Source organism: Ascaphus truei, chromosome 3 (genome assembly GCF_040206685.1).
Source record: "Ascaphus truei isolate aAscTru1 chromosome 3, aAscTru1.hap1, whole genome shotgun sequence".
In the NCBI taxonomy this organism is placed as follows: Eukaryota; Metazoa; Chordata; class Amphibia; order Anura; family Ascaphidae; genus Ascaphus; species Ascaphus truei.
In genome coordinates, this window is record NC_134485.1 from 334,027,484 (window position 1) to 334,055,328 (window position 27,845).

The 27,845-nt window shown below is 42.4% G+C and overlaps 1 protein-coding gene across 10 annotated transcripts; it reads left to right on the forward strand.

Annotated features, from left to right (window-relative positions):
- Nucleotides 1-27,845, forward strand: DTX3 (deltex E3 ubiquitin ligase 3). Of its 10 annotated transcripts, none has more exons than XM_075591559.1 (6): nt 85-149; nt 2,989-3,052; nt 3,993-4,072; nt 16,895-17,649; nt 21,786-22,003; nt 22,902-27,845. In XM_075591559.1, the coding sequence occupies exons 4-6, from the start codon at nt 16,915-16,917 to the stop codon at nt 22,975-22,977; spliced, it is 1,029 nt and encodes a 342-aa protein (XP_075447674.1). In that variant the 5' UTR covers nt 85-149; nt 2,989-3,052; nt 3,993-4,072; nt 16,895-16,914; the 3' UTR covers nt 22,978-27,845. The 10 variants fall into 10 exon arrangements, with proteins under 10 accessions (XP_075447668.1, XP_075447674.1, XP_075447673.1 ...); XM_075591560.1 differs by lacking the exon at nt 85-149 and adding an exon at nt 2,573-2,626; XM_075591553.1 differs by lacking the exon at nt 3,993-4,072 and having other exon boundaries at nt 1-149.

The following is a 27,845-nucleotide window of genomic DNA, read 5'->3' on the forward strand; positions in this document are numbered from 1 at the left end:
AGTTCACCAGCCACCTCCTAATCACCAGCACTAGTTCAGGGCAGGATCCCTCCCTCCCCAGCTCCTTTCCCTGTTGCTATGGCTATGACCATCATTCCAGCAACGAAACACCCATGTGACCTGCTCTGTTATGGCTGCTCTGGTGGGAGGTATGTAATCTTACAGCATTTTCACCAGATCCCTGGACACTGTCCTTGTAATTTCAGGATCGCATCCCGATATGTGATGTGCAGTGTTCCTGGATCTGTTTAGGCTCCTGGCGCCGGGGCCCCTGGGGTGCAGGGGAGGGGGCCATGTTACACTGCGATATGGCAGGATCTGGGTTTCCGGGCCGGATCCTATCCTGTAGATTATCTTTTGCATCCAGAAAATTGTCATCGCGCCTGGCCTGGGGACAAGTGTCACGTTGATGCCGGGATCGGGGTGCGTTACCCTCTTTTTTTTTTTTTTTTTTTTAAATCGTTATGATGTATGGCTAAAAAACAATAACCCGCATTATAGCAAAGCGGGGTATTCGCTGCAAGGGTGGGGGAGGAAGGGAGGATTGCGATCACTTTCACATATAAGGGGATCCAACAGCAACCAACTGTTCGATGTATACACTATAATTCATATATACTATATTCATATATTTACACACCCACACACACACACACACACACACACACCACACATACCATATGTACAGTATATGTTTTCTTGCAAGAGAAGTGAGCAGGGGGGGGGGGGGGGTCGCTGGCTGGGAGCTGGCTGCTGAAGGACAGTTTATGGATCATTGCATTACAACATTATCCATTCCCAGGCGCCTATGGGAAGACTCGGACATATTCAGCAAACTGTGCTCTGCTCTTTGTTTCCTCCTCTCTCTCCCTCGATGTGGGCTGGTTGTAGCAGGAATTGTCTGTATGTGTTTCATACTTATTGTAATTATGTACTGTATATTTCCCTGCCCATGTCCGCAATACTGCTATTTACATTACCGTTAAGAATTTACAATCTCATTTTACATAGAGCAGCACAATTTAATATTTTGCGTCTACTAACATGTTATAGGTGTGTGTGTGTATATATAAATATGAAATAATTAATATTTCATATATATAGTATATATGCCTATGATTACATTATCTACAGTATATGTCCTAATGGACATAGTTATTTACTGAAATCTCTTCTTATACCTGATGATTGCATGCTTAGCTTTATTTGTATGTATGTAATTATCATGGCATTAACCCCTAACCTTCTGCACAGTTTTGCACAACACTGTAATAACTCCTCTCCACCTCCAGTGGGGATTATTTTAACCCTGCTACTGCCAGGGGACCCGGCATTGTGTTGCTGGCCTCTCAGTCAGGGAAGGGGTTAAGTCTCTTGCTTTTACAGGTCATTTACATGAATAACTTGTGAATGTATTGCAGTTAATGTGTTAATGCTATTACATGAACAGCTTTCTCTCGGACCCAGAGGCATAGTCAGAATAAAGAAAGGTCGGAACGGGGTCGTCTATGATCCAACTGCCCTTGTAAAGTTTCCTCCAGGAGAGCAATGTCTGATGATATTCTACTTTAATTAAAAAAATTGTGGTTAATGTAACATTATGAGTGAAAATCTATACATTGATTTTCTGGGTTACACAAAGAGGTGTTTGTGCCATTAATCCTTCCAATATGTCAATACTTTTGTGAACCCCTTATATGCACACAAAGAGTTAAACATCCCCAGTGTTGTATGTGGCGTGTTTGAGTTAGCATTGCCTATGAACACCCCAGCAGCAGCTGTGTCATTGAGGGTACAGCTCATCAGAATGTGATGCAGAGCCTTGCTGCTCTCCTCCTGGGGGGGTGCACATAGTACCTGCAGTGCTTCTACAAGCAACGGCTACCTGCTTTCCCCGGTGTCCTCCTTCCATAGCCCCTCCTCAGCTATTGTTCTCAAATGCAACTACAACACACATCACTGCGAAATGCTCAAAGAACTAGATTGGTCATCACTCGAGTCTAGGCGCAAAGTTCACCTTTCCTGACTTGCCTTTACATTCTTTATGGGCAAGCTACCCAGCTATCTGAACAAGCTCCTCACCCCTACCACATGCAGCACCTATCACCTGAGATCAGACTCCAAAAGACTGTTCATGGTCCCAAGGTTCAGCAAAGTATCCGCCCGCTCCTCCTTCTCTTACCGTGCACCCCAAAACTGGAACAACCTACCAGAGACTCTCACATCCACCACCAGTTTAAGTTCTTTCAAATCTAAGGCTGTCTCACATTTTAATCTGATCTGTAACTGTTTCATACGCCCATAATATATATTTTCTTTAACTGTGCATGCAATGTCTTGTATATAATGTATACCCTGTTCATTTATGTAACTATTTGTAACCATGTATTATTTGTCTTAACTCTGTGCCCAGGACATACTTGAAAACGAGCAGTAACTCAATGTATTTCTTCCTGGTAAAACATTTTATAAATAAATAAATGGGAGAGGGGAGGAACAAAGCAGGGGCACTGGGCTGAGTCATGCGAGCACATGACAGGAAAAGCAAATCAGTACAGTTAATGCTGGGCTCAGGTAACTGAAGCTGGAAAACAAATGGCTTCTCTGTTTGCTGCAAGGATGTCAGGTAAGGAACTGGATGGTCGGAGAATGAAGCATCTAGGGGGTCTTTAATATGCATGGATGTCTCTCATGATCAGATCCTGCCAGTCTCAGAGCAGGATGTCTCTGTTTACATGATCGTGGTTTGACTACTTCCTGAGATCACTTTCGCTTGAGCAAATTGCAGAAATGCTACAACAAACCGTCATCTTTATATGCAAAACAGTGACCCATCCCTGTCTGGAGGGTTTAGAGCAAAATCCCCACATTGCAGTGTGTAAGTGCACAGAGGGAAGCAGCGAGCTGAGTGTCTGCAATATACAGTGGATGTTGTTTTCAGCAGGTCAGAGCACTGATTTTCTTTGTGTATCTGTTTTTTTTCCCCAGCAGCTCAGTTGAATTAGGACAGTTGGGAATTTCTTGCTGCAGAAACAGCCCATGGGGTCTCCAGGTAAGGAACCCATTGGATTCAATTATACTATTTATTAGAAGGGCGTCCACATAAAGTCACTTATGGGGCAAGTGAGAGCTGAAATGTTCTTGAGCAAACTCAGTCACTTAAAGGTGAAATTTAGAAAAATTACAAAAAGGACTATTTTCACTTTGTTTTAACTTCTCCTTAGAACAACTATAGCATGTATTTATAGGAGCAAGCTATGCCCAAAGCCAATTTTTGGAAAACACAGGAAATAAAATATAAAGATAGTAATTTTTTTAATCCATTTAAAGAATGAATTATTGTTGTGTTTTGTTTTTAAGAAGTAGAAATATTATTACTTGCTACAAGGAGAAATGTCCAGTATTTGTCCCTCCTGGAAAAGGGTATACGGTACAAACAGATATTTAGACAAACTGTTTTAAACATTATTCAGAGTGATTTTTTTTGGAAGGGGGGGAAGGGAAAGCACCAGACCATATTTTACTAGGAGTAACATGGGTGAGTGCTTTTACTTTACTGCAACTCCATTCTATGTGCGGCCTGGGATTCAAGTGAGTTTGAGTCTGAGAGGACATGTTTCCCTGGGAACCAAGGAAATGTATAAAAATATTGAGACTATAGGAAGCAGTGATGTACAGTATGTAAGGGGCTTTATACATGTATGTAAAGAGCATCATTATTTACCATCGGGATCTGACAGCATTTTACAGCCTTTATGTGCTTTCATCTAGTATGTCTTGTTAAAAAAGAATTGGGGGGGGGGGGGGGTGCGCTACTTGCCTTCTTTTCTAACTTCTGAGCAACAAAATTCTATTAGGGGCCATAATGGATCATATAAGGGGAGCTTGGTGAACCAAATCCGTAATTGTTAGACTATGAAGAAAAGACTGTAATTTCCTACCTTGCTCCTTATATTGTAGTAGAAGGTTAAGACTTTGTTCTCAATTTACAGACAGTGGTCTTCATTTTGGTCTCCTGAGCCTGATTTATTCAGAGAGTTGTCCCTGAGTTCTCTGTGGGAGGGGGTCAGAGGTATGTGCTCCTGATATCATTGTGGGAGGAGGAGGGAAGTATGTGTGCCCCATGTCTTTATGGGAGGAAGAGATACGATATGTGCCCTGATGTATGACTGATGCATGGAGGGTAGCTGGGGTTCTTATTTGAGAAGTATGTATTATTGTGTGATTATTTGCTGATGTCTTCCTGGGAGGGATGGAGAACTATGTACCTCTGTCTTACTAGAAGCTACTTAGAGCCCTGATGTCTTATTGTGAGGGAACAAAATATATATGGGTCACTGATATATTACTGGGAGACAATAGGAAGTCCCCTGGTATTTTACTGGAAGGGAGTATGAAGTACAAGTCCCTGATTTTTGTTTTTGTTTCTATGGATATGAGTATTATTCCCACCTAATCTCTGAAGAAGATGGGAAGAGAAGGTATGCCTGAAAAGCTTACATTGATGGAACAGTTAGTGGTGTCTTCCTGACGTTGTTTGAGGTGTGTTCAAGGAAGGAGAAGGTCGGCTACAAGATATGTGTCTGTGAGTGGAGGAGGGGAAAGGTATGTTTCTAACAATGACAAAAAGAAGAGCATACGACCACTCGTAATGCAGTATTCTTATTTTGCACGCTCCATGGGATGGCACTCTTTTCAAAGTTCTCCGTTTCAGCGTCTTGTTTGAGCGGTCTCCGGAAGATGCACTAACTGGGAACTTTGAAACGGACTTACCCTCTCGAGGACCTGTTAAGATCAGACACCGGGTTGAAGCGAGTTCCTGCAGCCGTGTGCCCTACAATTGGACTTGCATTAAGCTGGGGGTTTTCGCTATTCTGTACGTGCAATACTAACCTCTTCTTCTTTAAATAATATTTGCAAGATACTACACTGAGTGGTCGCACGCTCTTCTGTTTTGTCTTTGTTTGCATAACGGTTCAGAGATGAGAAGCGATCTATTTTGAATATGCTGCCGCTGCCACTCCTCTACCACTTCAAAAAGACTTTGTTTGAGATTGTATTTAGATTTGTATAATTGTCACTTTTGTATGATACTCACTTTTGAGTATAATTATTTTATATTTTTGAGGATGATTTTTTTTTTCATATTCACTTTCACTATTATCACCTTTTGTGAGCAGTGCTATATTTTGCATTTTAGTTTTCTCACATGGTGTACAGCTTATTCTTCTGGTTTACGTGTGGCTAACCAGTTCTCCCAGAGAAGCATTGCAAATATGGGGCTCCGATGTGTCTGTAGTGTGATCGGTGTTTTAGGCCCCGCTCACTGTGCTTGCTACGCGACGTGCGCGCGCCTACATGCATGCGCACATTCGTCACTCTTTGATGTTGGTGTATGATAGTTTTCGGTCTACAAACGACTCGTGGCGGCACAGTACAGTGTTGACACTACTACACTTGGGGGGGACAACTCAAGTTGTGATTTCGTGCGGCAGCCATGTCACGTGTATTTCGCCAGCCAATGAGTGAAATGTAACAAAAGAAACACCCTACCCATGCCTGGATCCCGCCTACAAGTAGCGTCATTCAGTGTGCTGGGGATGAGCACACATCGCCCAGCAGACAGAGGCACGCAAACGCAGATGCCCGGTCGTGAAGTAGGCAGAGTGAGCTCGGCCTTAGGTATCTGTGCTGTGAAAGTATAAACGTATTTGTTACACTGGATATCTCTGTGGGAGGTGGCAAGCATGCTGTAAAGCACATCATGAGATGGTGAACTAAGAAGGCTTTGTTCAGCTATGCGAGACCTTGAATAAGACCTCTTATTTTCATCACCAACTAACTTAAATTGTGAGTTCTTTGCGACAGTGCTGTTTGTACCTCTATATGTTGCAGAGCTTTGCATTTTCGTGTGAACCTGACATCTAATAACTATAACTGCGTACAGGGAAGTTGTTTTGCTCACTCTAACGTCCCGGATCCCGTGCAGGCCAGAAACAAGTCTTTCGTAAAAATATAACCACATGATCATGTGGGTTCACGGCGCACTGTCGTAAGAGCTTCTGGAAATTCCAGTGCTTGCTTTAAGTTTCAAATGTGCAAATTAACCTCCTACACTGGCACTGTTGGACACAAGTGAGTTGAATCTGAAAAAACTGTCTCTTGCTGCAGGCACAGGAGAAGCATCATCTGACTTTCCCTGTGGTCAGAAAAAGCAAGTTCTCAACCCAGCTCTGCTACTAAAGACATGTGTGACTTAGACTTGGAGTGTCCTTACCCTTTCAAGCCAAGCCTGTAGCTCTAAACATCATTTCGAGCTATATACATGGGATCCCATTGATATTTCTATCATTTGTAGCCAATGCAATTTAAAGGAGCAGTCTATTTACTGCAAGAAGAAAGTACAACTATCGGTGTAACCTCTGCAGTGCTTGAATGTCATGCAAAGCTAACGGTTAGGCTAAGTCCCCGCTAGCGCTGATCGGGTTGAGCAGGCGGCGCTTGCGGCAGGGACTTGCATATATAGATATATGTAAGTGTGCGCGGCACTCGTGCTCACCCATGATCGGCGCTTAGGTAAACAAAAAACCTATACTTACTTGTGTGCTTAACTACCCCCAATGCCCCCACCCCCACGCGCGCGTACAAGCAGGACACCCGGCGCTCAGCGCCAGCGGGGACTTAGCCTTGTAGGTGCATTACCAACTACTTTGGAAGTGGGGGTGAGGCGTGGAGGGGGAATATATATTTATAAATAAAGAACCTTTTAGTTTCTGTTTCTCTATTGTCACATAGTCTTTTATGATATCGTTTGCCAGCATTTTGTTTGATTTTAAATCAGATTACTGTACTAGTGCTGTGAAACTCCCACAGTATGTTTTGTAAAAACCATTGTTGAGCCCTCTTAAAAATGACAATTGGGTTTAAAGCCCCCCAAACACAACCACATTATAGCTCCGCTGTACGTGCTGACACTTGTGAACTGCTGCGGCATTTTTCCTCAGTGAGTTACAAATGCTCAATTAGGTAAACAACTGCTGTTACGAGCCTGACTGCTAAACATATCTGTTAATATCTAGGGGGGGGAAACATGACATTTTAATAGAGAGGATGAAGAGAGAGAAAATAGCAGAGCACTACTCGTGCAAAAAACAAGAGCATAGCGTGTCCCAATGTGGTTAAAAATGAAACAGATTTATTGGATCAGAGCATGACACGGGCTGGAGGCAGACACCGACATGTTTCGCGCCCTGATAAAGCGCCCTGTTGGCGCGAAACATGTCGGTGTGGCCCTCCAGCCCGTGTCATGCTCTGATCCAATAAATCTTTTTCATTTTTAACCACATTGGGACACGCTATGCTCTTGTTTTTTGCATGAGTAGTGCTCTGCTATTTTCTCTCTTCATCCAATTTACCTTGACAGGGGACTTGCACACAGTTCTTGAACATCTGGAAACCGATTTGGACTTCATCTCATTTATGTGAGTACTTTTGATTTTCTTCAAGTTTATATAAGTTTTTTTTTTGACCATTTTATTTACACCATTCATTTTCTGGACACAGGATTGTGTTTAAGTCTCCACTCTTGCAGGTGGGAGTTATTCCAGTTAGGTGTGTTGTTATGGGACATTCACCAGCTTTATTGCATATACCTGTTACTTAAAAAGTACCATGCTCTTAAATCATTAAGTGATATTTCGTCTGTTTAGGGTTCTTTTGGGCATCCCACAGTCTATATCAAACATTTTAATAGAGAGGGTTACATGGGTGAGGACTTTTATTTCACTGCAACTCCAATACATGTAACTGTGGGGACTGCAGCTTTAAAAGCTTTAAAAGAAGTGACCGGGACAGACGGTTCTATGAGAGTTGCTGGCATGGTGTCTAGGTGTGATCGCAAGGTTAGTACCTGAATTAAAGGCTGTTGAATAGAAATCCCCTGTGTTATCCCATTCTCGGCTCATGTGCTACTCGACATATCATTCTCCAAGGAGGTGGCAAATATGCTGGTTATAAATAAAGCAGATTCACACTTATGTTTGTCAACCCACTACATTGTGCAAAACAATATTCTGGAAATGTGATGTCGTGTACCTTTTTTCAGTATACAGTACACATTAAAAAAATACAATAATCTACAGAATTTTACATATAAATAGTTTTACCAAAAATGCATAAAATCAAAATACCAAAAGAAATACTACAGTATGCAAGTCCCCCGACTACTATAACACAATCACTGACCTGTTGTAATGTTCCAAGCTGTGCACTTTTGGATTTCGGTTGGAGTGAGTGTGCAGCAATTTTGAGATATTTGCTATAATTATGTCTCTGAGTCTTTTTGGCCCCCTTGCACTTGAGGAGAGTTATACAGCCATGTGATTTTAATGTATTAACATTCGAATATATTTGCAGATCACGACGATTTAAAATAGCTGCTCTATCACAAAGAGTTGTTTTTTTTTGTCATCGGTAAGCGAGCGTGCAGTGTTTACTGTAACTAGCTATGAGCAAACCACCCCCGCCCCCCCAAAAATACAAACCAGTCAAACATGAAGTGAATTGAACTTGGGGCTCCTAATTAAAGCTAGAGTACAGTATGTAAACAGGCTCAGAATGGGCCACTGGGTACTCAGGGAAAACCTGGTGGGTCCCTAAGGTCCAGACCGGCCTCGTCTCCCAAAATAAACATGATACATCTGATACAGTATTTAAATTGGACTAAGCAAAACAGGCTGAATCTTCCTTGGCAGTGTTGCCTATGGGTCCAGCTGCTTGCTTTGTGTACATCAGTTAGTATGTGCGTGTATGGATGTATCTACTGTACGTGTAGCACCCTGCAAACATTTCCCCTTGCCCTGCATGTCTGCCCTGGTAGCGGCAGGCAGTGCCAGGGTTAGTTGCTCTCACAAAGGTAGACCTGCGAGGTTGTAGTAGTTGCTACTATAATGTGTCTTGTTTCCCTTTCTGGCACATGTCCAGCCCTGTGACCTCTGGAAGTTGCTAGAGGGTCACATTCTCAGTGGTGTGACCAAGGGCAACAGAGAAATCTGCCCAGATACTGGGGGCAGACTGTTGGCCACACCTTTAGGTATAAAAGGTGGGGACCCACCCTTTAATCTCCACACCGCATGGTAACATCAGGACGATCCTATAAGATCTAGGAGGATTCCAGGGAGGTCTCCAGGCTAAGATGGCCTGTGAAGCAGCAGGCAACACCTTTTTATTGTTTTCCAGTTTAGGGCAAGTTCCCAGTGTTGGGGTGGCCCGCAAGAATCAGGACATTGGCAAGTCTATGCTGTTAGAAGCGGTGGTTCCTTATCTTGTTTACTAGAGGGGTCTATGCCAGGAGCTGTCAGGGTTAAATCCCCTGATCAGTCCTGGGTACGCAAGAGCTCTAAGGAGAGTGAGCATCACCTGCCGGTCGCTATAGAGGAAGCCGATTGCCAGATTCTCAAGTCTGAGAGAGAACCTGTCCTGTTATGGACGCTGCTGCTATGTTCAATACAATTAATGTTATAAAGTTCCTGGCGCCCCCCTCTATTGATTTATTAACTCCTTATTACAAGCCAGCATGGATTCACTATGACAACCCTAAGATGCACAGGTAATTGCTGAGCTAAAACCCTGTAAATGCACAAACCAATATGTATATCTACCTCATAAATTTTTCTGTACACCCTATCCCTGCTGTCGGAGGAAGGGGGGGGGGGGGGATAGGGGTGTTGCATGCGTATACATGCGTATACATGAGTATAAGCCTTATTACATGTATTACCATTCTGGCCCAACACTGGTCCCTTGTTATCCTCGCCTGACACTGTTGGTAACTTTTTTGCTGGCCCTCCAGTCGGGGAATGAGGTGACAGTTCAATGTGTTTGTATTCTCTGATGTGTAAGTTACTGAATGGGTAACAGGTAAAAGAAAGTGTCCTGCACTCATTCTCCATTCTTATGGACTACTGCAGGGATGCGCAAAGTGGGGGGTGCGGCGGTTGCAGAAGCCCCGTGCTCTTCCCCAAGGCATTTTAAATGAAATGCCGGGGGGGATCGCGTGAGGCCCCTGCAACTTCACTTACCAGGATTCAGAAGCTCGGAGTGACGCCGGTTGCCGTGGCGATGTGTTGTCACAAGACCCCAGCAAAAGAGGTAAGGGTTGCGCAGATCAAATAGTTTGCTCACCCCTGGACTACTGCATAAGGAAATATTAAAACATTTGCATATTTACAAGTGAAGGGTTCCTGGACTTTTGATCAGGAAAGTATTCTGATTCCAGCTGATAACAAAAAAAGAAAAATGGGTATTGTTGCTTTAAAATAATGATTACTGTGCTGCTGTGTTGTATATAATTGTTGGGTGAAATCCCAGCAATGACAGATGAGGGTCTTAGGCCGCATCCATAGTAGAACGCGCTAGCTTCCACGTGACCCGGTGTCGCGCTTGAAATACAAACTTGTTTCTATTGCGAAGCACCGCGCTCTCTGTAGTGCATGTGCACGTGCCCTATGCGCATATGCATTGGCGTCCTAGTGTTTGTGTCGGCGCAAGCTACGTAGCTCGCGCCGTATCCTGCACTATGGACGCGGCCTTAGCGTTTCTTATATCTTATTTTCCTTACAAGTGTACACCATGTACCCAGCGTTTGCACAGACCTCAACTCAAGCCGATTTGCAAAACATACTTCCTCTAAAGATTCTACTTCTGCATTAAGTGCATTCAATTAATTATAAACTGGGCCTATGACATTAACTAGTAAGAATGCTCCATTATGAAAAGCTCAGAGACCTTGTTATTGCACTTCAGCTGGCGCCTCCATTATAGACTCTTCATACATAGAACATTCTGCTTGACTGAAACTGTTGTCAAGGATACCTGAACCTGCTGACCCCTCAACTGTCAAAAAACCTTCCGGATGTTCCCCACATCTACATTTGTTAGGGTGAGATCAACTTACTTTTTTATTTGTGTTGCCCTTTTTCCCTCTAATGTCTACTTGTGCTGGCGGTACCTGTCGGCTTACAGGGATCGGAGCCTCCGCTACTGGGAGCCTGGGGTAACGAATATACTGAGGTGGCAGCGCTTCCACCTGCACGGGATCCCAATTGGATGGGATAATCCCGAGCAGAAACTATTAATAACAGTCCACAGATTATAAGAATAACATTTACTGTGAGCAATAACCATAAACCACATACAGACAATAGCAATACTAATGGTTACAGCTATACCTAGCAGCGCAGGGCGTTGTCCCACCACCGTGTATCCTCACACCGTATCCACAGTACCAGAGGTGTCCTATGGTCACTTCACCCAATAAGTGTCCCCAAAAGATGCCCACCCCTCTAGGCGTGATCAGCGCCTTATTATACCGGTGTTGGTGCACGTTTGGTGAACGGTACCTGCCGGGTGTGTCCAACAACGAGAAGCAGGGGATCCGCCGATCCAACGATATCCTCCGCTGGATGGGATGTCTCCCTCTGGAGTGACTTCCGCAATGATGGTCGCTCCCTTTCTGGCAGAATGGTCACAGACTGCAGTAGCAATAGTTCAAATGAAACCACTGTGACCCTAAGCTGGCTAATCACTAAAAGGGCAGGATTCCTAACTGAACGGGCCTTCCCTAAAGCAGTCACAATCTAGGGTGAGTTGGGGCCTAGGGGATCTCTGGTCTATTGCAGAGGGTCACAGACCCCTGCACCTGTACAACCTCCCCTAGCTGTGTCCCAGCTCCCACTGACCGCAAGCCCTCAGAGCACCAACTGTAACAACTGCCTCAGCAGGGAATCCTAACACTCCATTGGCCAGGCCTTGTCACCTGACTCCACAGCAACCTCCCTTCTCCCAAGCTGCAGTGGACGTAAAAGCCAAACCAGGGAACCCAGGCCACATTTGAAACACACATTGTGTGTTTTTTAACTGCAGTATCCTTAATGGTGCAATTCCCCTTCTAACATGATAAATATGTCTTCCAGATGTTTTTTTTTTTTTTTTTAACTGATTCTATCTACATTTCTATGAGTCCTTCCTCTAAGTGGGGAAAAAGTCTCACTAAATATCCCTATTGGTTGGAATAAAACCGCATGTCAGAATGGACCAGCTTTTTTCCATTACTGTCTAATGTTGTCACGTCCCTCCCTTAAGTGGGAGACACAAAAATTGGGAATTGAGACCAGCAGATGATTCTGGGAGTGGACAACTATATAGTCTCCATGGCAATCTTTGATTTCAATTATTTGTCTGTAGATTTTAAGATTCTTTAGCCGGAAAACAAAGTGTATTCTTGTAATCGACGGCTCTTTCATATGATGTGTTTATTTCATAGATTTGCACGCTTAATATCATTTTCATGGCTCGTGCAATCTACCTCTTACGTGATTATCGTGGAAAATAACGATCAAAACACACAACCATATTGTCCCACATTTATTTTAATAATTTATTGTGGTAAGCTTAGGATATTGTAAGCTTTCTGCACCTTATCCCCGCAAACTCGATATCTAACTTTATTCACCTTCAAAATCAACAGCCACTTTCTACAGGAAGCCTTTGTTACTATTCTCACTAGCGTTTGTCCACCTTCTCCCAAACGCTACACTTTGTCTGACAACGTTCATTGTGACTCGTGCTTTTCATATACAGCAGCACCAGACTCTTTGGTTGTTATACCAAACACACGTGCTATCCTGTTGCACCTGTCCATCTCTCACTGCACTTCATAGATTGTAAGCCCTCTGGGGCAGGGATCCCTCTCACATTTTCTACACGTCAGGTCAATCTAAAAAGAATAAAAATTAAAATAACAAATAATTAAACTTAAAGATACAATCAATTCAGGTATAGAAGAGCTAATTTTTACAGTGAAAAAGTCATTTTTAGCACCTGAAACTCTAGGGTATAAAGTGGCCACTTCCAGAGCGGGTCTCCCAACTTCATGGGGCAGTGCCTAACCAGGGGCGGAATTAATTCCCGTTGCAAGTACAAAACAAAAGGCCCCCTGCACCCCTGTGCCCTACCTGTGGAGCGGGTCCTTAGTGACGGTGGCGGCAACAGAGGGAGCCCAACCAGGCAGTCATTGCGGAAGTTGGGCCCAACTTCCAATGAGGCCTAACTTCCGTGCTAGAACCACCAGGGTGGACTTCCTCTGCGGCTCTTGGGTTAGGCCTTGCACCACAGTTAGGGCCCGGGGAGCCGGTGTTGAGAGTAAGAGAGAGGGGCCTTTAGAAATGCTGGAACTGTGTTCCAGCTGCTAAAATAAGTGTCAGAACACCGTTCCGCCGTGTGGAGGATGTGCTCCTGAAAGTGGTGCAGCCGAACGGGATGCACATATGGTAGTGCCATCACTGTGCCTAACCACATGACCAGTCAGCATTTTATTGATAAAACTATATGGACACCTGCATGTTATCTGATTTGCAGGCTATTCAGAAATCCTTCAATCGACAGCATTGTGTAGAAAAGAATATTGACAGTGAAATGGCACAGGCTTAAGATACCATGTTTTAAACTATGCTGTAATAGTTTGTTTATTTTACAGCCAGCTCTTTTCCCTATGTCCTATATCAGGGGTACGCAATGTTTTGACCCTGCGCCCCCCCTGCCTTCTCACCTCCCGGCTCGCACCCCTCCTCCCTCCCCCCCTCAAACCCCTCCTGCAAGACTCCGGCATGAAATGACATTACCAGGTAATGTCACGTGACCCTACGGTGTCATTTGATGCCGGTTACCATGGTGACACGTCGCCGAAGATCAGGTAGGAGAAGCTGCAGAGGCCTCGTGCGGTCCCCTCGGCGCTTAATTGAAGTGCCTTTGGGGAGAGCGCGGGACCTCTGTAGCCGCCGCACCCCCCTCCCCCCCTGGAAATTCTCCCGCGCCCCCCACTTTGCGCACACCTGTCCTATTCAATACAACCACTTACAGTTTATTTGAGACATGGTAACTGTCTCATGGTTCAGTCGATACCCCGAAACTCTGTAGATTCACATTACGTCAATTCCATATGTACCCGCAATGTGACTTATATTCCTCTTGTTCACATTTACATATTTATTTAATGTGTAGTGCACTGAACCCTATTTCATGTTGCATAACGTGCCTCGGTGGTCAGTTTGTCCATATGTTTCTAAAAGAGTTATCCACATTGCAGGAGATTAAAGCCAAATTAAAATGTTAATCATATGTAGAGGCCCCTTGAGGGTGCTTCACAGTAACACTTACCAATTTGTGGAGGTAAATTGACCCCCTTTTGAATTATCTAGAGCATGCTTCAGTTCCACATAATTCAAATAGTGATGAAAGGGCAAGATCCTAAACCCAATCCTATTCAATGATATTCAAGGGAGCCAGTAAAAATTGTAGTCATATTTCACATTGAGTGGATAACAATTACCCTCCAGGAACCTATAGATATTCCAGTGAAGAGCTGGGAAATGGGCCTACACGACTAACAATTATTTTTTGGCACTTGAATGTATAGGACTCAAAATATTCAGTAACAAATGCAAACGTGATGTATACGTACAGTATCTGAAAATTGCGTCATGATTTATTTCTCTGTTCTTTTGAAAATTTGCAGTGCTATCCTATTAAATGCCATCCCATGTCAAAATAATAAGCTGTAAGGGGTCTCCTGGCACCAGTAGTTGGCTTTTTGAGAAAGCCCTAAATAGTAAATTAAGTAGAAAGATACCCTACAATGTTGACGCTTAGTACATCACGGTCTAGGACATTTTAGTCACGGATGTTTCGTTGCGACCAAATGACCGCCGGCACTTGGCTGCAACTCATCTCGCCGCCGGGACCTGACGACGCTTTGCCACTATGGTACGTCCCTAACCTTAACTCTTACCCTAAAACACCCTAATGTTAACCCCTAATACTAACACTGCCCCTTACCCTAAAACCCCTTAAGTTAAGCCCCTACCCTATCCACTAAAACCCCTACATTTAACCCCCCTGCCATAACCACTAAACCCCCTAAAGTTCACCCCCTACACACTAAAAACTTACCTTGTTGTAGAAGCGGCTTTAAGGATAATTACATTTATTTAAGCAAGTTACATTCTTATGTAGTTGTTGGACTTTGGACTGTAATATCCTGTTAAGAGACCACTATAAGAGAGAAAGTAAGTAATATGATGAGACTGCAATCATAATCCAGCAAGGCATGGGTTAATGTTTTAATGCCGGGTAGGGTTAGCTTGAAGACCATGAGCAAAAGAGCTTATCAAGATAGAGGCAAATGCAGCTGCATGAAACTTGCAAGAATTGCACAAGGCCTATTTATAATTGATCGTGCCTTTTTAAATAAAGATGTTTGATACTTAACCAAAAATCTGCTAACAAAACCACCCAGCCCCCTACAGTAAGCCACAAGAAAGTGCTGACGGAAGTTGGGCGCGGGAAAAACTGAGTATGCATGAGTAACGCTGATGCGAGAATGAAGTGGGAGTACTGTTTATATTACAAGTGTGTGTGTGTGTGTGTGTGTGTGTGTGTGTGTGTGTGTGTGTATATATATACATTACTAGTGCGTTTAGAGAGGTGCATTGTCTAGACCAGGTTGCTTGTCGTTATCACACGAGGGCAGAGCTGTTCTAATAACCCTAATTACTTGCTGAGGCCTACATAAAACGAGAAACATCCAAGTGTCAGACCTCACCTTCCTTCAGTTGTATAACATCTACAGTATGCTGTAAGCAAACTGGGAATGTAAATGTGTGATACTGTAGGTACCGTGAATGTGTAGTTGCACAGCCTTTTTTTTCCCTTGGGACCAAGAAATGTGTGGGTTTTTTTTTTTAACTTTCTTGTATATTATAATACAGGAAAATGTGACCAGAGTTTTACATAAGGTTGAAGTCCTAATGCAATATTCTGTAATCTGCTTCCCTGTGCTGGAGAAGGTTTTAGTCCCATTCGACTCCTCTCCATCACTGGGAAGCGGCTTTCAGAATACTAGACGGCAGGAGTGGCCAACTCCAGTCCTCGAGGGCCACCGTCAGGTCAGGATTTAAGGATTGAGCCACCTGTGTTGAAACATGGATATCCTGAAAACTTGCCCGTGTGGACTGGAGTTGGCCACCCATGCTATATACTGTAGAATAGGGGCCTAAGTGCTTGGCTATATGGAAATGCTCAGAATAGTGTTGTGCAAGATAAAGGTAGGCAGCAGTATATTAGAAAATTAGTCACTAGACTGATATTTTGTATTTTAATTACATATCTGAAAATATCCATATGTTTCATTACATCAAAGCTTCCCTTTTCCTCTGTTGGGACCTGGTAAGGATTCTTATTTCCTAATTGCTGCTTTCATTCACCTAATAGTGTGTTTGCAATGTCATGCTCTGTCTGCTTATTCAGTTTGTTAGCTCTTGATTGCAGAAACTCTGTTTAATTGTATGTGTGCACGTTTCTCTGTACTTGAAGACAGTTTCCAGTATTTCAGTGTCTGCTCTGTAAGGTTCTGCACACATATATAAAATATGGAAACATTAATCATTAGGACTTGTTGCCATTACACAGACTGGAGTGTCATATTTGTGAGTTTATATTATCCAAGCTCTGAAGGGTGTACAATATAATATTGGTATCTGAAGTGCAGAGTGTTTAAGTAACTTGCCAAAAATCACAAAGCACACAGATGGCTGAGGCTCTATGACCCTCTGATTCCAAAAAGCTGCTTTCTTACCACTAAATTACACATTTTTCTAGGGGTTTTAAAGTAATAAGCCAAAGTCTTCATGGGTTGAAGTTAATATTCACTTACCCAAAATCGCAATAGCATACTTCTCCCTTCCCAAAAGAACAGACTGGTCCATTTGTCACTTGTGGATGTTGGTGTGCTGCCCTGTAACTCTTTTATTTACTCCACTCCTTGCTCTCTTCTTTCTAGTTTCGTTTGTCTTGTCCAGAATGGCAGCCTGCGGAGGAAACACAAAGAACAAAGTAACGGTTACCAAGCCCGTCTGGGACTTCCTCAACAAAGAGACCCCTTCAAAACTTGCACGGCTGAGGGAGGAAAACAGAGTCCGGATCTTAATAGATGGTGAAACTTCTGAGATCTATGTTCTACGACTATCCCCTGAGAGCCACATTCCGGGGAATGCCCTCCCTCTGGCCAGAAAGGCTCTCAAAACCCTGCTGAAGGAGACTGAGAAGGAGTTGAAGAAGTCCTACAAGCAACATCAGCTGTCAGGTTGTATGGCCTATGGGGATAAGAACAATGAACACACAACCGAGTTGCACATCCGAGGCACTTACACCAGGGGGCAACAGAGCAGTGGCGGCAGGGGAGTTCCTGGGAGCTCGGGAGGAGGAGCCAGCAGTAGTCATGGCAGCAGCCGTGACCATAGAAGAGAGGAAGTAGAGGATGACAGAGAGAACCAGTGCCCAATCTGTCTGGGTGAAATCCAGAACATAAAGACACTGGAGAAATGCCAGCACTCATTCTGCGAGGATTGTATCACCAGGGCTCTGCAGGTGAAGAAAGCCTGCCCAATGTGTGGCCGCTTCTATGGGCAGCTGGTGGGGAACCAGCCTGAAAATGGCAGGATGTTGGTGTCCAAGGACTCCGGTCTGCTGCTGCCCAGCTATGAGAAATATGGGACCATTATCATACAGTATGTCTTCCCACCAGGCATCCAAGGGGTAAGACATGTTGTGGTTTTAGTAGAACCAAATGCAGGGATAATATAATGAGATATACAAAAGGCACTTATGACCATAAAATAAATATATATATATATATATATATATATATATATATATATATATATATATATATATATATATACATACATACATATATATATACACACACACACACACACACCGTGTGTGTGTATATATACATACATACCATTGATATGGGGTAGGAAATTAATCCTGAAGGGGTGCTTCCAAAATCCTGTTCTGCATAGAGTATACAGTGTATAATAAAATCTGAACTGATTAGTCATAGAGCAAAAACAGACTTCTTTTTATAATCCCCAAGCTGTACAGATGACGTAGCCTGGGGTTGTATGGTATTGTATAATCTTGTACTCACACGGAGTCCATGACGTGGAGGGGGGATGCTCACTATCACTCATATAGTGTATCTCAGCATACCTTGGTTCTGTGAAGCACCTCCCTTGTCATCCTCCGATCTGTCCTCCCGCTCCGTGCAAACTGCTGTTTTAAGCGTTGCAATGTCCACACTGGCTACGAATACAAGAAAAAAGACAGCTGGTGTTCAATTCAGCAATAATACACACAAAGAGCATCTAGGTCTGTTCAGATAGCGTGCATCAATCCCAGGAGTGTAGTAATAGAGAAGAGGAGTCGGGTTGAGCACCGCACAAAATTGCCGTCAAAGTGCCGTTGAGGCTGGAAATGCGTCGGAGGGCTATCATCCGTTGTATGTCTTTAGGCATCATGCCGAATAAATAGTTTATTTTTAACCTGCCTGCAGCCCAAATTTTGTGCGGTGCTCAACCCGACTCCTCTTCTCTATTATTATATACATACCAGGCATTCCCAGATCCAAAGGTGACATTTATTTCCCGACATTTCGGCTACCAACTGAGCCTTTATCAAGAGCTCCGTTGGGAGATGAAACGTTGAGGAATACATTTCACCTTTTGGATCTTGGCGTGCCAGTCCAGTTCTCTTATATCAGATGTGCTGCCTTGCTGACACCTGGACGGTCTGAACCCTATTACTACATGTATCTACGCATTTGTGAGTGCCTGGGTTTCCGGACTGATATTATATATATATTCTTTTTTAACAACAGTAATTTTGTTTTCGTGAGTCTATCTACCAGCTTATTTGAACCCCACCCCTCCAAAAAAGAAAACAATATTGGAGGCAGTAAGTCAGACTACTGTATCTGCACAAATCATTTATAGTGTTGGATTGCTAGTCGTGTGAATCATGTCCCCCCCTTAGTGACAATATATGAGATGGCTTTGCACCTATTTTGTCTTCCTTACATCAAAATGAGATGTTGGAAGTGCTTATAAGGAGCAATCAGTAAATTCCCATGAAATCATATTCTATTTTCTTTGTGCATCATTTAAAAAAACAAACAAAAAAAACAAGCCTGAGCCAAATTCAACCTAAATTAAGACATATTTTTTTTTTTCTTGCTTGGGAAAATGTAAGCTTCAGTGAATGAGGCTTACAAGTCTCTAAGCAAGAGGAAAGATCGCTTCACAACACATTGTACAGTATAGGGACCCGAGAGATTTGTGTGAACGGTAATATATACTGCACAAACAAACGCAGAAGTACAACATTGGTTTTGACTGATTGTAATAAACAGTCAGACAGATTTGTTTTATTATACAAGAACATTGTGGAAGATGCCTTTTTTAGTCTTCAGTGTTCATATATAAGAGGACCTGTGTATTCTCATCAATTGGCCCATTAATAGCTATTATTTCAAACTGAAGGATTTCACTTGTTCTGGAATCAATATAATTAGTAGAATTCTTAATTGATTCCTTTTATAGAACTATTGTGACTGTTTTCATAGTTGTTAAATATAAGTTATGGAGGTTCTTTACGGTTTAGATAAAAAAAAGGCACCAAATCATACGCTTCTTTGTTTCTTGAACATTTTTAGAGAGGAATAGCAAATTCCACCATGTAAATATCACATCACCACCCCACACAACACATTCTGCTGGTGTCTGTGATACATGTGCAATAAATAACACTTCACATCTTCACTGTTATAAAACAAAGTTACCTAAAAGTCATTGGTAGAACACCGACTACCCCCATGGGGTGTGCCACCAATTATTATTTTTATCATGCCTAACATACTGTACTAACCCTCCCGAGGGAAATCTACTTTTTAAAAAATATATATATATATTATTATTAATCACTGATTTGATAGTGTGATCGTCCTGTATCAGAGTTCCCATTAAAACATAGCTCCCCACCTCTCCCCTGCATTATGTAATGTCCTCTACCTCAGCTTTGCCAAGTCCTCCGCTTTCTCTTATATCCAAGGGCTGCTTAAATGGGGTTTTAATCTAGGTCAGAGCTACAGTAGGAAACCTATTCTGACTTTGTCACAAAACAAAAGCAGAATCAGCTATTTATTTATTTATAACAACATTTATATAGTGCCCTTATCCAGGGCGCTGTACATTAGTTAGTAAAACAATGATGGGGTTATATATGGAACATTTCATGTGATGGGCATAGTCATTGTGAAGATGGTTTTGTGGAGGGCAGAGGTGGGAAATTATGGTTAAGGGCATTGAGAGCTTGTTTGGTTGGGATCAGGTCTCTGGATTTAGTCTTGTCAGTGGCATGGTGATGGGTCTGACAATGGAGGTGATCGGTGAGGTGAGTGACTTTGGAGGGTTTTGCAGAGAGTTTAGGAAGGGGTGAGGGTAGGTGAGAACATGGGAGTAGGGGGAGGAGTGTGAGGGACGGGATGGGATACGAAGGAGGTTAACGGCTAATAATACAAAATCTTTTTGACAATAGGCTTAATGATGAACCGTAAGAGTTACTTATGGGAGGTATACATATCAACTCTATATACAGAATGGTTGGCTCTTCTTTTTAATGCTAACTTTTGTGCCCATTTGCCCCAAAAAGCAATAACATACAATATACACTTAAATCTGAACTGCAACTGGTTAGGTGTTTTCTAATGCATGATTTTATTCTGCTCTTTTAAGATCTATTATATATACATTAAACCTTCCTTAGGAGACCGCAATACAGTTTGTGGCCTTCTGCCACCTACCTCTCTACCTCATGGGCAAAGTGACAAAAGACCTTGAAGAGTGCCAGGGAAGGATTATTGTTTTTACGATGTAAAGTAAAGATAATGTTGATGGGATAAAAGTAAGAAGTTACTCATTCATAATAAACTGCAGATGTAAAAACGATATTAATCTATACACCATCATTCTTAGGTGTAGTTAAATACATACACAGGTAGAGTTTTGAGGTTAGGGCAAAATCCACAGAGGTCCGTTAACGCTTAGTGCTAATAGCGGGCTTTTATCAAAATCATTAACGGATGTTATTTTCCTTGAGGTTAACGCATATCTACAATGCTGATGAGAGAGAGCCAAGTGAGTAATATACTTCATCAAAAACTCCACGAAAAAGCATGTGGAGAGATACCTGTGCACAAAACTATTCACACCTGAGATACCTGGGACATATGCTAATTTTTATATGTCAAGTGTTTTGAAATGATTGAAATTAGCATCTATCATCTGCAGGTTTATACTCTGCATTCTCTCCCCTTCCAGTAAGATTTTAATATGAACAGTGTGGGTGTTCTTCACTGAATGGGTTTTCTTCACTGAATGGGTGTTCTTCACTGAATGGGTGTTCTTCACTGAATGGGTGTTCTTCACTGAATGGGTGTTCTTCACTGAATGGGTGTTCTTCACTGAATGGGTGTTCTTCACTGAATGGGTGTTCTTCAATGGGGGGAACTTGACTGAATGCTTGTCGTGATACCTTTATCCACCCAACCCTAGAGGTGACATTTATTTAGCCTTCTCATGAGTCATTAGACTTTAGCCTTCACAGGAGTCAGTATTAGAGTTCACATGCTCCTTATTCTTCTGTTCAATTGTTGCGTAGTCCAGCATTATACTATACTACAGCAGTTAATAGCTTAAATATAAATTATTATTATTAATTATTTATAAACCAAATAACTCTGCATTTCTGTCGCTGACGAGCCCTAAGATCTTGTCTGCAGGCCCACTGAAAGTGAACAGGTCTGCTAATAGTTCCTAATTTCTCTACAGTCGGAGCACCCTAATCCTGGAGTGAGGTATCCAGGGACAACTCGCGTTGCTTACTTGCCTGATTGCCCCGAGGGTAACAAAGTTCTTACCCTGTTCAAGAAAGCCTTCGACCAGCGTCTGACCTTCACCATTGGGACATCGATGACCACAGGGAGGCCCAATGTCATTACGTGGAATGACATTCACCATAAAACCAACTGCACAGGAGGACCACAGCTGTAAGAGTCCTATAATTTTAACAATACCCAGTAAAAGGGATTTTTCCTAAATCACACACACTGACTGTATATTGACAAGGCTGGAATCAAACCTGCAGGTTTGTGTAATCCAGGCCAGTCCCTCAACAACTACTTTAGGAGTTCTGAATTTGTCCTGCTTTTTTTCCTTTTTACAGTATATCTGTGTGAAGAAACAATCTGTTACAAATGCTTTTTGATTAGTAAACAAAACAAGTGGCATAGTAGTTGAGGTGCTGGTGTTGATTATGCAAGCATGTGGGTCCAGTTCTTGCATTGACCACTGTGTGTGATATAAATATATATATATATATATATATATATATATATATATATATATGTGTGTATTTACACACTACACATACACGTGTGTGTGTATAATATTCTCTGTACACTGTCTTCCCATGTTATGTAAATAATCATCTACACATCTATGTAAATACATCTGTCCTGTTCGGATGGCTTTCGCTCCCTATTGCAGCAAAGTCACAATCTCAGTAGCACTCCTTTTTGACACAGATCTATATGGTGTGGTGGGTTTGGGTTCTGAGCTTAGAGGGGCTGTGTTTGTTACCTTCCTATTGCAGTTGCCCTACAGCTCTGTCTCTGCATACATTATGAATACAACCAGTGACGGATTTATCATGTTATCACCCATAGGCTAAGCTTATTGTCGCCCCTTAGTTTATTATTTAACCATTTTTGATTTAATATAAAAATCAGTGGCGTTGCGAAACTACCAAAAATGTGTTAAATTATAAACTAAGGGACGGCAATGAGCTTAGAGCCTACGGGTGATAAAATGATAAAGGGCTGTCCTTTGCGTATATACTTCAGGCATGGACTTGAGATTGTCTTGCTTTCCCTCTTTTGCTCTTAGATTTGGATACCCAGATCCCACATACCTGCTGAGAGTTCAGGAGGAGCTCCGAGCCAAAGGCATCACAGCTGATTAGGAGGGGCTGCAAGCTGCTTCCCAAGAATGGAACGAGGAGGCAGGAGAAGGTGTCTGTGCTGTCCAATGGTTCAAACTGTTCATTCCATGAGGGAAAACTTTCTCCCTCATTATAGCTCCTCTGCTGTTCCCTTTGATGATTTGATACTGCTTTGCAAACGGCAAAGGGGATAATGACTTGATGACAAGAGACAGCTGCAGAGCATCAGGGGACATTGCGCAGCAATGCTCTGCTACCCTGTATAAAATGGAGCACTGCTGTGTGGTTTGCCCTTAAAGGTGAATCAGAAGATGTTTTGAGAGATACTGTAAGTGTACTAACTGAATTCATTTTACGGTGGTAAGGACAATTACAGAGCCAGTGATGTGTCGCCTGTGGAGGTCTTGCTTTTTTGGTGGTCATCTAAGTCAGGGGCTCCCCCAGTAGGTCAGGTTTTCAGGATATCCCTGCATCAGCACAGGTGGCTCAATCAGTCCACAGGTTGACTGAGCCTCTGATTGAGCCACCTGTGCTGAATCTTTGATATACTGAAACTCTAACCTGATGGGGGGGGGGGGGGAGATGGGGCGCCCAAGCACTGGCGTTGAGCACCCCTGATCTAAGTAATCCTCTTTCTGATTCCCCCTGTAGTCTTTGGCCAGAGTGTGGAAGGAGAAAAGACAACTCTGTGTGATCTTGCACTGCATTCTGGTTCCTGCAGTTCCGATACTCCTAATCCAACATACTTGGAGTTGAAATGTATTCTGGGTCTTGTAGTTCAAAAGCCATTAGAAAGGGCCAGTGTTTTTGCAATGCATTCTGGATCTTGCAGTCCCGATAGCTTTGTGACAGTGTTGCAATACATTTTGGATCTTGTGGTTCTCAACCCTCTATAATGGCCCAGTGTACTAGATGCTGCAATGCAATAGTAAGCGTGTGGTCATGATTTCTCCATGTATTAATATATTTTCGTATTCTTTTGTTTGGTGGTGCCACAGTACACACCCTATACTCTTCCTGAGATACCATACAAACGTTGTTTTTGTGTTCAAATCCAGAATTATAGCAGAACATCTCTCTGCACGCAGGAAGAACAATGTGACCGAGTCACTTGGACATTCAGAATTATACATTTCTTTGCAGCACAAAGCACAACGTTTTTGGGGGAAACCATTCCCCTTTGTCAGCAGCTGTTCACACAAATGGGATGTCCCAGGGTTCCAGGTTTGCAATCCTTGTCTTTTACAAGAAGAAACAGGAGTATCATTGTATTTGGAGTAACTCCAAAAATAAGTGAAGAAGACCCAGAAAGCAATACACACAAAAGTAAACGATTTGTTACTTTTTGTTTTTATATATGTTTCCAGGAAAGATGTAGTTAGAGGTAAATTACGTTATCAGTGCGTTGTACACGAGACATCTTTGATGCTCTCAGAGGGGGAAAAAAACACTGATTTTCTTACGTAAAAACACATTGATAATGTTATTTCAGTTTGATGGGAGGAGTGCTGCTGTTTACTTTCCACCTTTTTGGTCATGATGTATGTACACAGGGCTCAAAAAAAAATATTTAGGCTCACCAGTCCCCCCCCCCCAAAAAAAGTCACTCGTCCACCACCAGCTGTCTGCAAAGTTGCTTTAAGGTGAAGAGTGCTGGCAATGCCTGACAAGGCGTTGCAAAGACCAGTGATGCAAAAGAATCGCGTTGCTGTCAATCACCTTTCTGCTTCTCAGAGGTTGCCCACAACAACTCTGCTTCCTGGAGTCATGCCCCACAGTGCCTTGGATATTAATATGCCAGGCATTGTGAGCTGTGACTTTGGGAAGAAGAGTGTGATTGACAGCTCTACCACCACAGCGGTCTTTCCAGCATCTTGTCAGGCAGCTCTACCCCAGCGGTACTGCTCATCGCCCGTAATTTGTTCACTCGATAAGTGGATTTTTCTAGCCCTGCATGTAAAATCATTCTTGACCTGACACAGAGGCTTGCAACAATTGCTAAGCAATGAATTGATTATTGTGTCCATAAAGGATTAAAATGGGAAAGAAACTGGGTTAAACGTTCACTGCCAGTCCAATCCTTTTTTTTTTCAAATTGCCTTTACTTTGCCTCTTTCATCTTGATCGCTATTTTTTAACATAGTAATCGATGTTGGTGGGAGGTGGTTGGAGAAACATACAGTATACCCAAGTGTGTGTGATTTATTTGTTATTTTATTTTCAAAATCTTGCACTAGTTGCAAATGAAGAAACAAAAGTCAAAATGCAACATCCACAATAACTAAATATCACAGAGAATACTATACTTGCTGCTTTTGTCTGGGGCTCATATCTATCACAGGAAAATATGTGACACCATTTCCAAAGTTTAAGTGAAGAGGACTTGAGCATCAAGTAGAAAATCGCAGTGCTTTTTCTGCCAAAAAAATTAATGTTTATTCGGTATGTCAATATTTCTCTAAAATAGCAAGAACATTTTGTATTCGACGTCCCATATTTTTGGAATGCAAAAAGCTACTGGGGAACTTCACAGAGACGTAAACGAAAGGACACGGGAAAACTAAAACAGAAAAATATGGCAGATTAAGTGGAGCTGGTGTGTTTGTCTACATGACCAAATAATAAAATACATTAACTAGCTTTTAGCCGCTGCAATAGCTACATTTCAGTTTTTTTCTCTCGTTATAGTGAGCTCTATATTTTTGAATTAAATACATTGTTTTTTCTTGTTTTTTTTTTTTTTCCAACACCTTCTGTTACTTCAATCATTGTTTTTAATACAGTATGTGGATTAGAATGCATTTTCTGTGCTTTATTCTCCCCTACAGATCTGCTATACCTAAGACCTGTAATAACGAAACAGAAAGCAATGTGATCAGGAGGATGTGCCACTGCAAATTATAATGTGATTACAATGTTGAAACTTAAAAAGTACTGAATATAAGGTCATGCGCCAAAGTTGTGTATTGGTTCTGTCATATTTCTTCCTAGTACTACTGCACTGTTTGCATATTGTTTCTTTGTCCCTTCATTGTTTTGTTCCTCTGCATATGCTGTTGCAGTATCACCTTTTACTTCATTCTTTAACTGGCGCCTGCAGCAAGAAAGGAGATTCCCATACAGGTATGTGGATGTAAAAAGGAAACGAGGAAAGCAGCACTGCTGTCACATGAACAGTGAAAGAATGTGTAACATAGCAGTACACTTGACATGTAGTTTGCTGCATCGTTTTCTTGCCTCGCATGTTATTACTTATAATTACCACAGGGGGGAAACACTTCAGACGTGCCCTAGAACTGCGCATTAAGCAGGTCATTCTTAAGGTTACGTATCCTGTGCAGTTGTACGTGGTAAGTTGGAGGAAACATGGCGTATGTTCTGGAAACACTCCCAACGCCTCTACTGAAGTGCTCCCTTTTGAGAGTAGGAGGGCATTGAGCTGGGAAGTCTAAGGGCAGCATGATTGGGAAGGAAGGATAATAAAATAATTTGAGTTTTGATATTTAAGATGTTCAGTCATTTTCTCTGGCCATACTAGTGATTTCCAATAGGTATATATGTTGCTCTTTGTAGTTAACTTCTATTTTGGTCTCTCTTGAAACGTGCAATGATGCTTTAATATGAAGTCTTAAAATGTGGAGTTCAGGGGGGGAAAGTGTCCGTGCCAGTGGAATTTCAGAAAGCAGGAGGCACAACATGGACCAGAATGCTTTGCAGTGTAGAACAATTCATATTGCAATAGATACATGGTGACTATGGTATGAACACGTTAAGTTTGGAGTTGAATTTAAAAAATTAAAGAAAAACTGGTTGTGACATCCCATCTAATATGAAAATGTTTTCAATTTAGAGTTGTCTTCATTGTTGATTCCTTTTAGGTTGTACACTAAACCTATCACCATGTTACCTTCTCCCAGAGCGTGCAATTAGCCCATTTCAGAGAGATGGGGGGGGGGGGGAGGGAGTAATTGCTGAGCCTCCTCTTCTTTAGCATATTCCTGTGGTCATCTCTCAGCTCCTCCACACTAGGAGGGAGTTCGTTTTCTGCACGTATACACCTTTATTATCCAGTTAGTTTAAGAAAAACTTATTCCACTGGAAACCTGTAAAGGAAACACTCTGCAAACAGCATGCAGATAAGCTACAGCAGGCCAGGAAACCTAATGAGGGCTCTGTAGGGTACAGTGACTTCACTCCAGATCTGCTCCTCTGTTGAGCTAGTTTAGAAGAAAGGTAGGTTCTGCAATCTCAGTATGTACAGTAAATAGCTGCCTCACTTTAAGGCTGGTTTACACAAATCAAGGGGTTAACCACTTCATATCCAGGAAGACTGGCTTTGTACTGCAGTTGACTTTAACCTCTTGTCCTACTTAATACAGTGCCAAATGTTGCCCTCATTAGAATAGGGCATGTTCTGCATTTCTTGACACCTGTTTTTTTACAATTTGGGGAACTGCTAGTGCTGTTGGGTTACTGCTATCACATAATTTAGCACCCAAGGCTTTTGTTGCCCTGAGTCCCCGCAGCACTTCACAGAGAAGTGCACTATAGGCACCTTTTGGAAGTAAATGTGATTTAATGGCTGCTTATTAGATGGTAACAATACTCCATGAAGTGTTAGTGACATTATTTAAAAGGGCAATGTTATAACCGCAGTGTTTCTGGCAGTATACCTGCTATACCAGATGGGTTCTTGTGAGTTTTTGAAAAATTAGTTTCTTTTCCTGCCCCCCCCCCCCCCTCATCCAAACCAGAAGGGCTTTTAGAACTGCATCTAGATCCTACCTGTGAGCATTATAGTGTACATAATTGCGGGGTCACTTTATGGGACGTGGGTATGGTTTTGATGTATTCACTAATGCTGTAATAAAAGAGACGTATCTCAGAAA

Coding starts and splice junctions, on each gene's coding strand:
- DTX3 (XM_075591551.1), top strand. Junction 17,650..21,785: donor TCCCACCAGGCATCCAAGGG/GTAAGACATGTT, acceptor ATTTCTCTACAG/TCGGAGCACCCTAATCCTGG. Junction 22,004..22,901: donor TGCACAGGAGGACCACAGCT/GTAAGAGTCCTA, acceptor TTTTGCTCTTAG/ATTTGGATACCCAGATCCCA.